Here is a 16558-nt window from a genome sequence, read left to right as displayed (position 1 = left end):
CCTCATGCCATACTGCCAGCCTAGGTGCAACACATTATACTGCATTCATCATGCCATAGTGCCAGCCTAGGTGCAGCATATTACACTGCATTCATCATGCCACAGTGCCAGCCTAGCTGCAGCACATTATATTGCATCCATTATACCATAGTGCCAGCCTAGGTGCAGCACATTATACTGCATTCATCTTGTCATAGTGCATTACATTCAGTTTCCCACAGTGCCAGCTTAGATATAGCACACTAGTATAGTACACTGAATTTCTTTATGCCATAGTGCCAGCCTAGGTGCAACACATTATATCACATTAATCGTGCCACACTGCCAATCTAGGTGCAGCACATTATACTGCATTCATAATGTCATAGTGCCAGCCTAGGTGCAGCAAATTATATTGCATTCTTCATGCCATACTGCCAGCCTAGGTGCAGCTCATTATACTGCATTCATCATACCATCGTGCCAGCCTAGGTGCAGCATGTTATATTGCATTCATCATGCCACAGTGCCAGCCTAGGTGCAGAACATTATACTGCATTCATCTTGTCATAGTGCCAGCCTGGGTGCAGCGCATTATACTACATTCATGATGTCATAGTGCCAGCCTAGGTGCAGCACATTATACTACATTCATGATGTCATTGTGCCAGCCTAGGTGCAGCACATTATACTGCATTCATCTTGTCATAGTGCCAGCCTAGGTGCAGCACATTATACTACATTCATGATGTCATAGTGGGAGCCTAGGTGCCACTATGACATCATGAATGTAGTATAATGTGCTGGACCTAGGCTCCCACTATGACATCATGAATGTAGTATAATATGCTGCACCTAGGATGCCACTATGACATCATGAATGTAGTATAATATGCTGCACCTAGGATGCCACTATGACATCATGAATGTAGTATAATATGCTGCACCTAGGATGCCACTATGACATCATGAATGTAGTATAATATGCTGCACCGAGGATGCCACTATGACATCATGAATGTAGTATAATATGCTGCACCTAGGATGCCACTATGACATCATGAATGTAGTATAATGTGCTGCACCTAGGCTGCCACTATGACATTATGAATGCAGTATAATGTGCTGCAGCTAGGCTGGCACTATGACAAGATGAATGCAGTATAATGTGCTGCACCTAGGCTGGCACAATGACATCATGAATGTAGTATAATGTGCTGCACCTAGGCTGCCACAAATGTGCGTGGAGCACATTATACTGCATTCATAGGGCCATAGTGCCAGCCTAGGTGCAGCAAATTTTATTGCATTCTTCATGCCATACTGCCAGCCTAGGTGCAGCACATTAAAAAGCATTCTTCGTGCCATACTGCTAGCCTAGGTGCAGCACATTCTAATGCTTTTATCATGCTATAGTGTCAGCCCAGGTGCAGCACATTGCATTACATTTCCCACAGTGCAAGCCTAGGTATAGCACAATAAATAACATGCTTCATGCTATAGTGCCAGCTTAGGCGCAGCACATTTTACTGCATTCATCATGCCATAGTAGCAGCCTAGGTGCAGCACATTACATTGTATTCTTCGTGGCATAGTGCCTGCCCGGGTGCAACACATTACATTCAGCTTCCCCCAGTGCCAGCCTGGGTGCAGCACATTGGATTGTTATTCTTCGTGCCATAGTGCAAGCCTTGGTGCAGCATATAATATTGCATTCTTTGAACCATAGTGGCAGCCTATGTGCAACACATTATATTGTATTCATCATATCATAGTGCCAACTTAGAGGGAGCACACTACATAGCACTTGGCATGCCATAGTGCTAGCCTAGGTGCAGCACCTTATACTGAATTAATCATGCCATAGTGCCAGCTTAAGGCCAACACTATATACTGTATTCAGCATGCAATAGTGCCAGCCTGAGTGGAATCCATTGTATTACATTCAGCATGCTACTGTGCCAGCCTCAATGCAGCACAGTATATTAAATCTGTCAAACCATAGTGCCAGCGCATTATTTTACACGCAGAACATTATATTACACTCAGCGCGCCACAATGCCAGCCTAATTCCTGCAAGTTTCTTTGCACTCAATGTGCCATAGTGCCAGCCTAGGTGTTGCACATTACAGTGCATTTATCATACTATAGTGCCAGTCTGGGTAGAACATATCGTTTGCATTCAGCATGGCACAGTGCCAGCCTAGGTGCAGAACATTAAACTGCATTGGTCATGCCTTAGTGCCAGCCTGGGTGCAGCACATTTTATAGAATTCAGTATGCCAGGTTTCTAGTCTTGGTAGAGCACGTAATATAATATTGTGCATAGCATGGTGCCAGTCTGGGTAGACCACACTATATTTAAAGTATATTGTATACCAGCATGCCGGGCTATAGGCAGCACATTATATTGTATTCAGTATAGCATGGTGCCAATCTTGGTAGAACACACACTATCTAGTATTATGTGGTGGAACATTATATAGTATTCAGAATACCATGGTGCCAGTCTGGGTAGAGCACACACACACTATAAATATAATATAGTTCAGTGTTTCTCAACCTTTTTTTCAGTCAAGGCCCCCTTTAAAATTATGGACAGTCTCGAGGCACCCCATTCTAAAATGTAAAAAATTATACTGAGAGATTTATGAAATGCAGCAACATGCACACACGTAGGACACCCAACGTTAGAGGTGATTTTTTTTCCCCAAAGCAAACACACACACTGGAACTGACTAGTATACCAATGTTTCTCTTCTCCCTCAATTTCTCTCCATCAGTCAGCTAATGTTATCCCAGTGCTAAGGGAGAGGGGGCAGAGGAGGGTCAAACAAGGATGCTGTGGAGACAACAGACATTCTCCTTATCAACTGATGACATAATGGGTTGTTAGGATGCCAGTGTCTAGAAAGTGGTAATGGTGCACAATAAAAGCCTGTGTCTTTGTTTAACTAAAAGTCAGGCTTCATCCACCTGCTGGCTTGTTTACAATTTTTGATTCTGTTTTAGGCATTTTACCAAGGCACCCCTGGAGAAGCCTTTAAGGCACCCCATGGTGCCTGGGCACCCTGGTTGAAAAGCCTGGTATGGTTTATAGAAAAGTGGTAGTGTATTATATTGTATTCAGTAAAGCAGGGTGCCAGTCTGGGTAGAGCACACTGTATAGAATAGTGTATAGGAGGGTGGCAGTGTAGTTGCAACACATTGTATAGTATAGTGTATAGCAGAATGCCAGTCTTGATAAAGCACACTATATATACAGTATAGTGTATATTTAGTATGACAGGCTAGGTACAATACATTGTATACTATAGTGTATAGCAGGGTGCCAGTCTGGGTGCAGCACACTGCAGAGTATGGTATAGCATTGTATTCAGTATAGTATTGTATTCAGTATAGCAGGGTGCCAGTGTAGGTGCAGCACAGTGTATAGTGTACAGCAGGGTGTCAGTATATGATATTGTATTCAGGAACAGCGGGGCACCAGTCTGTGTAGAGCACATTATATGTTATAGTGGGTATAGTGCCTACGAGATTGGCAGTGTAGGTGCAGGACATTGTATGGTGTATAGGAGGCTGGCAGTGTATTATATAGTACTCAGTGTAGCATTGTGCCAGTATGGGTAGAGCACATTGGATGGTATAGTGTCTAGGAGGGTGGCAGTGTGGGCAGAGCACATTGTATGGTATATAGCAGGGTGGCAGTGTGAGTAGAGCGCATTGTATGGTATATAGGAGGGTGGCAGTGTGGGCAGAGCACATTGTATAGTATATAGGAGGGTGGCAGTGTGGGTAGAGCACATTGTATGGTGTATAGGAGGGTGGCAATGTGGGTAGAGTACATTGTATGGTATATAGAAGGGTGGCAGTGTATTATAGAGTACATGGTACCTGTGTGGGTAGAGCACATTGTATGGTGTATAGGAGGGTGACATTTTATTATAGAGTATATGGTACCTGTGTGGGTAGAGCACATTGTATAGTGCATAGGAGGGTGGCAGTGTGGGTAGAGCACATTGTATGGTATATAGGAGGGTGGCGGTGTATTATAGAGTACATTGTGTGGTATATAGAAGGGTGGCAGTGTGGGTTGAGCACATTGTATGGTATATAGGAGGGTGGCAGTGTGGGTAGAGTACATTGTATGGTATATAGGAGGGTGGTAGTGTGGGTAGAGTACATTGTATGGTATATAGGAGGGTGGCAGTGTGGATAGAGTACATTGTATGGTTTTTAGGAGGGTAGCAGTGTGGGTAGAGCACATTGTATGGTATATAGGAGGGTGACGGTGTATTATAGAGTACATTGTGTGGTATATAGAAGGGTGGCAGTGTGGGTAGAGCACATTGTATGGTATATAGGAGGGTGGCAGTGTGGGTAGAGTACATTGTATGGTATATAGGAGGGTGGTAGTGTGGGTAGAGTACATTGTATGGTATATAGGAGGGTGGTAGTGTGGGTAGAGTACATTGTATAGTATATAGGAGGGTGGCAGTGTGGGTAGAGTACATTGTATGGTATATAGGAGGGTGGTAGTGTGGGTAGAGTACATTGTATAGTATATAGGAGGGTGGTAGTGTGGGTAGAGTACATTGTATGGTATATAGGAGGGTGGTAGTGTGGGTAGAGTACATTGTATAGTATATAGGAGGGTGGTAGTGTGGGTAGAGTACATTGTATGGTATATAGGAGAGTGGTAGTGTGGGTAGAGTACATTGTATGGTATATAGGAGGGTGGTAGTGTGGGTAGAGTACATTGTATGGTATATAGGAGGGTGGCAGTGTGGATAGAGTACATTGTATGGTTTATAGGAGGGTAGCAGTGTGGGTAGAGCACATTGTATGGTATATAGGAGGGAGGCAGTGTGTGTAGAGTACATTGTATGGTATATAGGAGGGTGGTAGTGTGGGTAAAGTACATTGTATGGTATATAGGAGGGTGGCAGTGTGGATAGAGTACATTGTATGGTATATAGGAGGGTGGTAGTGTGGGTAGAGTAGATTGTATGGTATATAGGAGGGTGGTAGTGTGGGTAGAGTAGATTGTATGGTATATAGGAGGGTGGCAGTGTGGGTAGAGTACATTGTATGGTATATAGGAGGGTGGCAGTGTGGGTAGAGTACATTGTATGGTATATAGGAGGGTGGCAGTGTAGGTAGAGTACATTGTATGGTGTATAGGAGGGTGGCAGTGTAGGTAGAGTACATTGTATGGTATATAGGAGGGTGGCAGTGTGGGTAGAGTACATTGTATGGTATATAGGAGGGTGGCAGTGTGGGTAGAGTACATTGTATGGTGTATAGGAGGATGGCAGTGTGGGTAGAGTACATTGTATAGTATATAGGAGGGTGGCAGTGTGGGTAGAGTACATTGTATGGTATATAGGAGGGTGGCAGTGTGGGTAGAGTACATTGTATGGTGTATAGGAGGGTGGCAATGTGGGTAGAGTACATTGTATGGTGTATAGGAGGGTGGCAGTGTGGGTAGAGTAGATTGTATGGTATATAGGAGGGTTGGCAGTGTGGGTAGAGTACATTGTATGGTGTATAGGAGGGTGGCAGTGTGGGTAGAGTAGATTGTATGGTATATAGGAGGGTTGGCAGTGTGGGTAGAGTACATTGTATGGTGTATAGGAGGGTGGCAATGTGGGTAGAGTACATTGTATGGTATATAGGAGGGTGGCAGTGTGGGTAGAGTACATTGTATGGTGTATAGGAGGGTGGCAATGTGGGTAGAGTACATTGTATGGTGTATAGGAGGGTGGCAGTGTGGGTAGAGTACATTGTATGGTATATAGGAGGGTGGCAGTGTGGGTAGAGTACATTGTATGGTGTATAGGAGGGTGGCAGTGTGGGTAGAGTACATTGTATGGTATATAGGAGGGTGGCAGTGTGGGTAGAGTACATTGTATGGTGTATAGGAGGGTGGCAATGTGGGTAGAGTACATTGTATGGTGTATAGGAGGGTGGCAGTGTGGGTAGAGTAGATTGTATGGTATATAGGAGGGTTGGCAGTGTGGGTAGAGTACATTGTATGGTGTATAGGAGGGTGGCAGTGTGGGTAGAGTACATTGTATGGTGTATAGGAGGGTGGTAGTGTGGGTAGAGTACATTGTATGGTGTATAGGAGGGTGGCAGTGTGGGTAGAGTAGATTGTATGGTGTATAGGAGGGTTGGCAGTGTATTATAGAGTACACGGTAGCATTGTGGGTAGAGCACATAGTATGGTTGGCATTGTAGGTGCAGCCCATGCCATGTGTTCTCCCGTGCCTGAGGAGCAGTATTGTAGTGAGTGAGTTGCAGGCCGATATGAGGAATGAGAGGACGATGGGTTCGGGCAGCCTTCCTCCTCCTCCTCCTCCTCCTCTCCCCGATTTAACCCCTCCTCTCCCGGCAGGGCGCCGGTACCCCACGAGCCGTGGGCATGAGAAGGGGCGGAGGGACATATAGCCGAGGAACACACGGCGCACCAGGGGGAGGAGTGTGTCTCCTTGATTGTGTAATTAAATAATAATAATAATAAAAAAAAAATGCGAAATCCTTAAGTGTGATTTGGAAAGCTGAAACGGTGCAGAGGGTGTAACCGGTGCGAGTTTGAGTGAGCGGAAGAGAGGGAGTGAGAGAGTGAGGAGAGGAGAGGAGAGGAGGACGTTGGGAGACCAGAGCCATCCATCGCCGGAGCCCGCTCTGCTATGTACAAAGCTCCCCTGGCACCAGCCTCATAGCCGGACCTCACGACGTCTCCCTATCTGCCCCATACAGCTCCGGACCACCATGAGGTGAACTCCCCCCCTTGGACAAGTATAGAGGGGAGCCGAGCGAGCCAAGCCATGATGTATTCTCCTATCTGCCTGACTCAGGTATACTCTACGTCTGTCTATGTGTCTGTGTGTGACTGAGTGCGTGTGCCAGGGCAGCACCAGGGTCCCCGCAGGTGACAACTCCTACAACAAGTAGTCACCGCTAAGTAACTGTGGACGGACAACTTCCACACTCTCACTGACACCTTCCCCTGTATAGCGGCTCCATAGCCGTCCTCTGCACCCGCTTTATGTTATACCGGGACCACCATCCCACAACACCTATGGCCTCCCCCCCGTGTGCCCGCACATGGTAGCTACCCGCCCGGTGTACTCAGTGCTCCCGGGGAACGTTCCATGCTCCTGGTAGGGGCCGCGTCCGTCCGGGCTGCCCAACTTCTTCCAGAGCGCTCACATGGACGACACAGGGACATAGCGACACAGGAAACTTTCCTCTCCTTATCACTGCCTGCTGACTCCCCTTCTCTCATAGAGAGCTGCTTTACCGTACGTTATTACTAGAACATATACAGTCCTGGGATGGGATGGAGAAGGAGGAATTCCAGGTGACACATATAGAAGAACAGGGACATGTTCTATACAGGGACCTAACCTCCAGTCCTTAGATGTCCCTGCAAATCACAGCAACCCCATGTCCTAGGCTGACATTACTCAACACCTAAGGCCAGCCTAAAATGGATCTCTTATTATTATTATCATCATCATCATCATCATTCTTCTTCTTATGTATTAGTATTATTATTATCATAATCGTTCTTCTTCTTATATATATTTGTATTATTATAAATCATCATTCTTCTTATATATTGTTATTATCAATCATCATTCTTCTTCTTATTTATTATTTTTATAATCATCATTCTTCTTCTTCTTATTTATTATTATTACCATCATCATTATTCTTCATATTATTTATTATTATTTTTATTATCATCATCATTCTTCTTCTTCATATTTATTATTATTATTATTATTATCATTCTTTTTCCTATTTATTATTATCATCATCATTCTTCTTCATATTTATTATTATTATCATTCTTTTTCCTATTTATTATTATCATCATCATTCTTCTTATTATTTATTATTATCATTCTTTTTCTTATTTATTATTATTATCATCATCATTCTTCTTCTTCTTATTATTATCATCATTCTTCTTCCTATTCATTGTTATTATCAACATCATCATTATTGTTCTTTTTATTAATTAATATTATTATTATACAAGATTTATAGAGTGCAAAGCACTTTACAATATAAAGAACGATGGCGAGGAAGGCCCTGTTCACAAGAACTCACACTCTAATAGTCCTTAATATTCTTTCCATCTAGGGCTAAGTTTGGCTCTGTGGTTTGAGTATGATGAGCACATGCAGTATACCAAAACAAAGCTTTAAAAATACAATAATATTCTAAAACTACAGTCACTTTGAAACCTCAATATTATTTATTTCTAGATCATGAAAAAAAAATAATATTGTTAAAAAAAAAAAGGGAAATGATAAATTAAAGAAAGGGATGTAGCAGTCTTACGTATTGGCTTGTATACTGCTGTCAGAACATTCGTAATATAATCTTTTATATATACAGTATATATTTTTTCTATTGTAAAATAACATATGCATTGCATTTTTTCATTACACTTGACTTTTTTTTATTTAGATTTTGTTATTATTATTTATTAATTTATTTTTGTTTACATCAACTATTTACGTTGACCATTTTTTACCTAAAGTTGTATCACCTGCATTTGTAAAATGTTTCATGCAAATGATTTATTGTATATTGTAGGTCAAGTTGCTTTTAGGCAGAACCAAAAAAGTGCATATTACTCGCTTTTATATATATTTTTTTTTTTCAAATTCTTTATACTCGCTTTTATATTTTATCCTGCTTCAGGTTTACATTTTATTTTTATTTAAATGACATTTAAAATGCACATTCTGTAAGTTAAGTTCATCTGTAAAAATTCTAGGGCTGATCGTTTTATTATGGATTTTGGGAAGGAGATGCCACAAGAAATATTATTCTAATTTTGGTGCGTAGAGTAACAGAACAGGTTGTAATATAGAAAATTGGGAAGGCCATTCTTAGCCTAGGAAAAAAATATATAATAACGTGAATGAATGAACTTCATGTAATTCTTGGGATAATTTGCTTATTTTTCTGTACTATTTAGGAGTTTAGGCGTATGCTAAGATTTCTAAATGAATTAGCATTTAAGCCATGTTACCTATGTAAAACATGGCCACACAAATATACTGAGGCATTCGTAAACTGTAATTAAAGATGAAGACAACGATAAAGCTTTTCCAGTGATTGGATGCAGTCCTGTCGTTTTTTTTGGCTGACACTTTTTGTACTGTTTATATTTTGTTTGGCATGTGAGTTTGAGTGACTACATGTATTTTAGTCAGAAAGTGTTTCGGGTACTGGCATCTTCTGAAGTTATTTAGGGACAATTTGCACCTGTGCATGTATAGGTCAGCATTCCCATCCTATTTTTATTTTTTAATGTTCCCTAGATATAAATGTATTTAAATTTGGTAAAAAGAGAATTGCAGTCATGGGTCTAAATTGTTTTCTTGAATAAGAGTTGCCGTTCTTGTACAAATATTTGGAATGTATGAAGTATATGTAAAGGATATATATATATATTCAGTGTAAAATTCAAGAAAAATTACATTCATATCTGTCTTCTTAAAATGTATTTAGCCATTTTTTGGGATATAATAACTGAGAATGTTTTAACAATATGCACATAACTTATACATATATGTATAAATATGCACATATATATATATATATATATATATATATATATATATATATATATATATATATATGTGCAAATATGTATATATATATATATATATATATATATATATATATATATATATATATATATAAAAAATACACACACACATATATATATATATATATATATATATATATATAAAAAATACACACACACACACATATATATATATATATATATATATATATATATATATATAAAATATATCTATATATATATATATATATACATGATACACACATATATAAGGAATTTGATAGTATTCCTTATACACGATGTTGCATTCATTTAAAAGTGTATATTTCCAAGTTATAAGTACGACAAGGTGTCCTATATGGCTTTGAGCTTTCTGGCGAGTCTTGTATTTATATATATTATTTAGAATTATCTTTTTACATTTAATACATTTTCCCTGCAAAGATATAGCTTATGATGAAAATGGCTTTTGCAGTTATTTTTATGTTTTTATAATTTAACTTGTTATAGATTATTTTAAATAGGCTAAGTAGCGAATAAAGGTTTAATCCAAACATTACGTTTGCATGCAGAATTTTATTCTGCTATACTGTTTTGCGTTGTAGTCTTAGCGTCCCCTTTGAAAGTTAAACTTGACCATGGCCTTTTGAAAGGTAGGCTACTTTTGAACTTTTTGGTAGCCTTGTGGAAATGGAAGCTGCCAAAATTTTTAGATGAATGCATTTGTAAACATTTGCATTTATACCTAAAATGTTTGCAAATCTGCAATAAATTAAAAAAAATAAAATAAATAAAAATAGATTTTTTTATATTCTTTATTATTATTATCATAGTTATTATACAGGATTTATATAGCGCCAACAGTTTATGCCGGAGTTTAAGTAAAATCTAAAAGATCTGTACGGAAAATCAACATTTAGAAAAAAAAAGTTGATATCGGCAAAAGTATGTTTTTCCTAATAGTGTCAGTGTTGTAGAGAGAAAGTGGAAGTATGGTCACAGACATTTGCCATCAGCCAGCTTGGCAGAATGGCCTATAAACTTTCACATTAGTTCTTCCATCTCAGATAAGTTTTACCAGATCCATTTCTTTGGCAAGCAGTACTCCTGTGATGGACTCATATGCCGAATAAATCCGCTAATGGTGTACAACCTAGCATTTTTTACCATGCTAAACTTTACAGGGTAGAATTCACTTGCTTTCCCAACTTCTATTGAGGACATCCAGGTGAGTATAACAACAGTTCAGAGCAAGCCTTTCATACATTTTGGCAGCCACAAACACAAACTTTAAAAAAAAAAAATAGAACATAAAATCACTTCCAAACTTCTCTTAATATATATATATATATATATATATATATATAGATATCTATATATATATAGATAGATAGATAGATATATATATATATAGATAGATAGATAGTGTATATTCACTTTTTATATATATATATATATATATATATATATATATATATATATATACAGTACACACATACATATATATCCTTCAAATTTATGGACTGTAACATTACCTGGTTTTCCTATTCCTAGACTGTTTTTAATTTTTGGTATGCAATTGGTGATTAAGTGTACAATATATATATATATATATATATATATATATATATATATATATATATATATATATTGATATAGATATATTGATATATATATATATATATATATATATATATATACATATCTATATATATACATATCTATATATATATATACAAACACACAAACACACACACACACATATAAATATATATATAAATACTTTTTTGTGCACCACAACACATTGCTGTCAGTGATGTTATGACTTGTAGCTGTATAACCTTTGCTTTTCTAGCTTATCATGGATGTTGGTGTCTCACATATTAAATTGGGACCGTAAAAGGTTGAGTAAGAAGGTAGATCCGTTGATTACTTGGAATACTGTTCCCTTCCCACAGAAAGAACAGATTGTATTTTAACTCCTTCTCTGGCCTACTCCTGAGTACAGCAGTGATAGAGTGGCTTGATTTTATGTAAAAATATTGATCAGTTGTATGATTTCCTCCACATTCCTTTGATATTTGGGATTATGTGATTTTTGACATGTATGTTGCTTTTGTATATTAATTTATTAATTCATTCATGTATTCATTCTAAACAAGTACAACTGCTACCCTGATATTCTTCTATTATCAGTCACAGCATTTAGAACTTTATTGATTAGGTGACAGCTAATATTTGTGATGTTAAAAAAAAAAAATCTCTTTGTAATGCTGCTATTCACCGTGACTAATATTATGGAATTAATACTCTTCTATACTTTTGCCGTCAATAAAATGAGAGGTAAACATGTTGCCTTTTTAAATTCAGCTTCATACTTTCACAACAGATTCTTAATTTCAACAATGGCAAGTATGTTTGCTTTTTGGGAAGAGGTAACTATGAAAGAAACACCCTTTAATCCATTCATGAAACATTTGCTTATTTACTCACTTGTTAGTAAGGCTTCTGTAGCTTAGGAATTTATAAAAGACTATGCAGGGATATTTCAACACAATAACTTAGTTTTACCTAACATAAACATTCAATAGAATTGCGACATCGATTTTTATTGGATCTGATTTAATACAAGATGACTTTCCATTATAAACAGGGCTTGGGTGTAATGACACCCGTGGTGAATCAGCCCCATACTGTATTACACTGTAGCTATGTCCATGCAGAGTCATGCTACATGTTTATTCCCTGTTTGAACTTTACTTAATAAGACACCTATGGGTTTTTACAGCCACAAAGCCTTTCTTGGCATTTCATGATGTCAATAGTGGCATTGCTATTCATTTAAGCTTAGCAATGTTATATTGTAGGAGTTTTTGATTAAAAAAAAAAAAAAAAAAAATGCATAGCTTGCAGAAATCTCTGTTTGACCAGTGGTGCACTCATAATGTCACCGTTCAGAGGAGCATGGTGAATGTCAGCTGCGTGCCAAGTTGCTGTTTTCCATTGTCTACGTGTGGTAGATTTTGAACGAATGCACAGTCTTAGGGGAGGCACAGATATATTTTGTGCAAAACGCTCTTCTGGCACTGGAACATGGGGGAGTCTAGTGCTGCCTATATACACCGTATACTCTCATCGGACAGCTCTGCAAGATATTGTGTAAGTTAATGGTAGAGGCCTAAAGAAATTAGGACAGAAAGTCGTCATGGCTCGAGCTGTTCCAGCAGCTATCTTTTATACATGTAGTTTTAGTTAAATCTAGGCTTGTACTTTGATAGTTTCAGGGCAAAGTTTAGAATTAAATTAGCAAGAAGTCAAATAGTGTTAATAGGTTTCCTATCCCTACTGGAAGCCTTTCTACTCATAACAAGTACATCACTTTAATTCTGTCCCATAGGAGCGAGAAGTAATATTATCTTACCAATTAGCTTGGGTTATTAGCAATACAGAGACCTTGATTGTTTCTGGAGGTATACTTTTTTTTTTTTTTATCTGTAGAGAGATAATAATAAAATAGTGAAGTAAATAATTTGAAGAATTTAAATATATACCTATAAAAGTCAGCTGTTTCTACACTATTGCTTCCATAAGACCCATTTGGCTTGTTACACCATTGGAACGGTAATGCCTTAGTGCAAGATTGCCTGTCTGCTCAGATTAGAAAATGGATCAAGCTTAATAGCGCATGCTCCTTGTACCATTAGCAGACTCTTGCTGAGAGCATGCTCTGAAAGCGGGAATTGAGTGGTATTGCACCGAGCTTGTAGCTCTGCTTTGTTTCCCTGTGCCACCAAGAGGAGAAATGAACTGTGGCATCTGCTGCTGTCTCCTGAACATCTCTGCATCCTGTTTTTTTTTAACTGTGTAGTGTTCTTTGTGGATGAAAAAACGATACAAGCATGCAATAATGGTACTACATGGTGTCAGCAAAATGAGCAGGCTGGATAGAAAGATCTATACGCTAGGCTGGGTCTAGTGCTGGGTCACTTTTAAAATATATTCTGCTTCAAAGACTAAATTAGTACTTTGAACATCAATATATTTATATTTCAGTCCACCTTGCAACTGTGTATGAATAGGGGTCCATTCAAAAGAAAAGATGTCACAGTTTATTATTTTGTTTTATTACATAAAAATTCCAATTGCCATTCTTTAACCATATTTCCATCTCTTCCTGTAGGATGAGTTCCATCCATTTATTGAGGCTCTTCTTCCACATGTCCGTGCAATCGCCTATACATGGTTCAACCTCCAAGCCCGTAAGCGCAAGTACTTCAAAAAGCACGAAAAGCGAATGTCGAAAGATGAGGAGAGGGCAGTCAAAGATGAGCTTTTGAGTGAGAAGCCAGAAATCAAGCAGAAATGGGCGTCCAGGCTGCTAGCCAAGCTACGCAAAGACATCCGCCAGGAGTACCGGGAGGATTTTGTGCTCACCGTTACTGGGAAGAAGCACCCCTGCTGTGTACTATCAAACCCAGACCAGAAAGGCAAGATCCGGAGGATCGATTGCCTGCGACAGGCCGACAAAGTCTGGCGTCTGGATCTGGTCATGGTCATCCTTTTTAAAGGTATCCCCCTGGAAAGTACGGACGGGGAACGGCTCGTCAAATCACCGCACTGCACAAACCCAGCACTTTGCGTCCAGCCACATCATATAACTGTATCGGTCAAGGAGCTTGATTTGTTCTTGGCGTATTATGTACAGGACCAAGGTAAGGCTCAATAGTATTGTTGACTTGTCAGCTATCATTATTTAAAAAGTTTTTCTACAAAAATGTTCTGTAACTTTTTTGTTTACAGAAATAGTATGATTGTGTAGAAAAATATAGGTCCAAAAAGATTGACGACTGAGTTAAAGTTTCAACTTTTAAGCATGGGCCAAATATATGCTTTGAAATTTTGTACGTTTGTGTGCTAGTATTCAGAGGGGGGATGCGTCCTAGAAAAGTAGTTTATGGTATTAAATTCAGCATTCTCATATTATTGGCTAATGGTGTCCTATTTTAGCATTGTATTTAATTCTGCCTGTAATGTTGGACCTTGCACTTATGTGTGCCTTTAAACACTTCTACTCCACTAGTAAAGTTTGCTAGTCTGGTAGCGTATTCTATGTTTGCAATGTGGCTTGCTATATTAAGAAACGATTGTAACAAGCTAAATATATAAGGAATCACTTATCCAAAAAATATGTCTATGGTTCATATGTGTTTGTAGATAGCTAGGCGGTGAATTGTGTTTTTTTAATGACAAAAGTGAAATACCAACTTTGTTATTTCAGAATTATTAGTCCAAAAATATATATATTTAAGCAGTATTTTAAATAGGGGAGGCAATTTACGTTACCTTTAAATTGTTGGTTTTACTTATATGTGTCATCATTGCAAAATTCCATTACAACTACTCATTTTCTTTTTCTTATATGTTTTATTATCTGTTTTTTTTTTGCAATGCATGAACTTCATGGTTCAGCTTTTGACACTTGGTTTTGATTGTGTTAAAACACCTTTATAACCTAGACAGCTTTCACTTACTGTAGTCACTCAGTATGCCCCACAGTTATTATTCACACCTAAATGAATGTTCTTATTAGTGCCTTAATGAGCTGTTTAAAGCATTCTTCTTAACGATTTGACAAATGACTATATGTGTTGAGCCTTTGCACATATTTTCTAGTGTAATATTTGAATATGGAGCTTTTATTCGCTTGATTATTTAGTTAGCCGCGTGCTTGTGCTGTATAAGAACTGAAGTGGAAAGAAGAAAGTTTCGTAAGTTGAAGTCCCCTCTTGCCTTTGTTACTTGTAATATGAGCACAGAGCAGTGAGGTAGAAGAGCCTCAAATAACCTGGATGATTCCTAAACTTGCTTTAATTCTTTCTTTAACTGCTAGCAGGTAGCTGTGGTACTTTGTGCTTTGTCGTACTTTAGCTTTTTTCTGTGGGATGAGTGAATAGGAGCTTTTGTAATAGATAGTGTCTGAAAGACAAAATTCATATTGTATGTAAAGGCCTATAACAATACAAACCATAAGGTGTGGAGGTATAAAGGGCTCCAACATTCAGAGTTATTGGTTGGTTCCTCTGAGAGGTTTTGCTTATCTAAGCCTGAGTTCGTGCCAGTTTCCCAGTGTTACATATCAGGAAAAATGCAGTTAACACATTTTTGGTTTTGCTAAAAAAGATCAGCAGAGGTTCCGCCATAATGGTAGTGACATATGGCAAGCCACAACTCAGGCAACAAAAATATGATGGGCTGAATTAAGGAGAAACTGTGTGAAACCTTACTGACTTTTTCTTAAAGTCAGCACTGGGAACCATTATGATACAATCTTCAAATTGCTCTGTGGTTAAACTATTCCTTGTTCCTCCAGTTGGTCATGACAGGAAAGTAGATCCTAGTGGGTTTACCACCTTCTCTTAATATTCATTCACTGTAGCATTTTTATGAAGAACATTGCCATTGACATGTGTAGATAAATAATGACCGTGAGTATCTGAACGGCTTTTCACTGGCCTGTCTTATGAAGACAGTGGTCAAACATAGCTTGTGTGTGTTTTTTTTTGGTATTGAACACATTAATGGGCCATACACACTATATAATTGTCTTTAGATTTAATAAAACCGTATAATATGAGGTCAAATCTAAACACTTTCACTTTGTATGCAATCAGGCAGGCCCTTGCACTACATAGAAAAGGTAAATCTGAAGCAAATCAAACAACAAAAGTTGTATAGTGTGTATCCAGCTTTACACACACTTCAACAGCACCTATGGGCCATTCACACTATAAGATTTTCTGAAGACTTTTTCCTTTAGATTTACCAAAACCAGATAATATGAGGTCAAACCTAAACATTTTCAATTTGTATGCAATCCAGCAGGCCCTTGCACTACATAGAAAAGGTAAATCTGAAGGAAAAAGTCTTCAGAAAATCTTATAGTGTGTATGGACCTTA

At 38.3% G+C, this 16558-nt stretch overlaps 1 protein-coding gene across 6 annotated transcripts in view; it reads left to right on the top strand.

Annotated features, from left to right (window-relative positions):
- NFIB (nuclear factor I B) overlaps positions 1-16558 on the top strand; it is a 402638-nt gene that overhangs the window by 114756 nt on the left and 271324 nt on the right. For 2 of the 6 annotated variants that reach the window (XM_082244100.1, XM_082244099.1), the window contains exon 2: positions 13782-14313. In XM_082244100.1, the coding sequence (XP_082100226.1) occupies positions 13782-14313 (532 nt within the window). Of the gene's footprint in view, positions 1-6429; positions 6843-13375; positions 13512-13781; positions 14314-16558 lie in introns of those variants that run through there. The other 4 variants (XM_082244097.1, XM_082244102.1, XM_082244101.1 and 1 more) reach the window with 4 other exon arrangements.

The sequence above is a fragment of the Pelophylax lessonae genome (assembly GCF_965119305.1).
Source record: "Pelophylax lessonae genome assembly, chromosome: 1".
Lineage (NCBI taxonomy): Eukaryota > Metazoa > Chordata > Amphibia > Anura > Ranidae > Pelophylax > Pelophylax lessonae.
The sequence above is the reverse complement of the archived record's forward strand: the minus strand, read 5'-3'. Positions and strand labels throughout refer to the sequence as shown.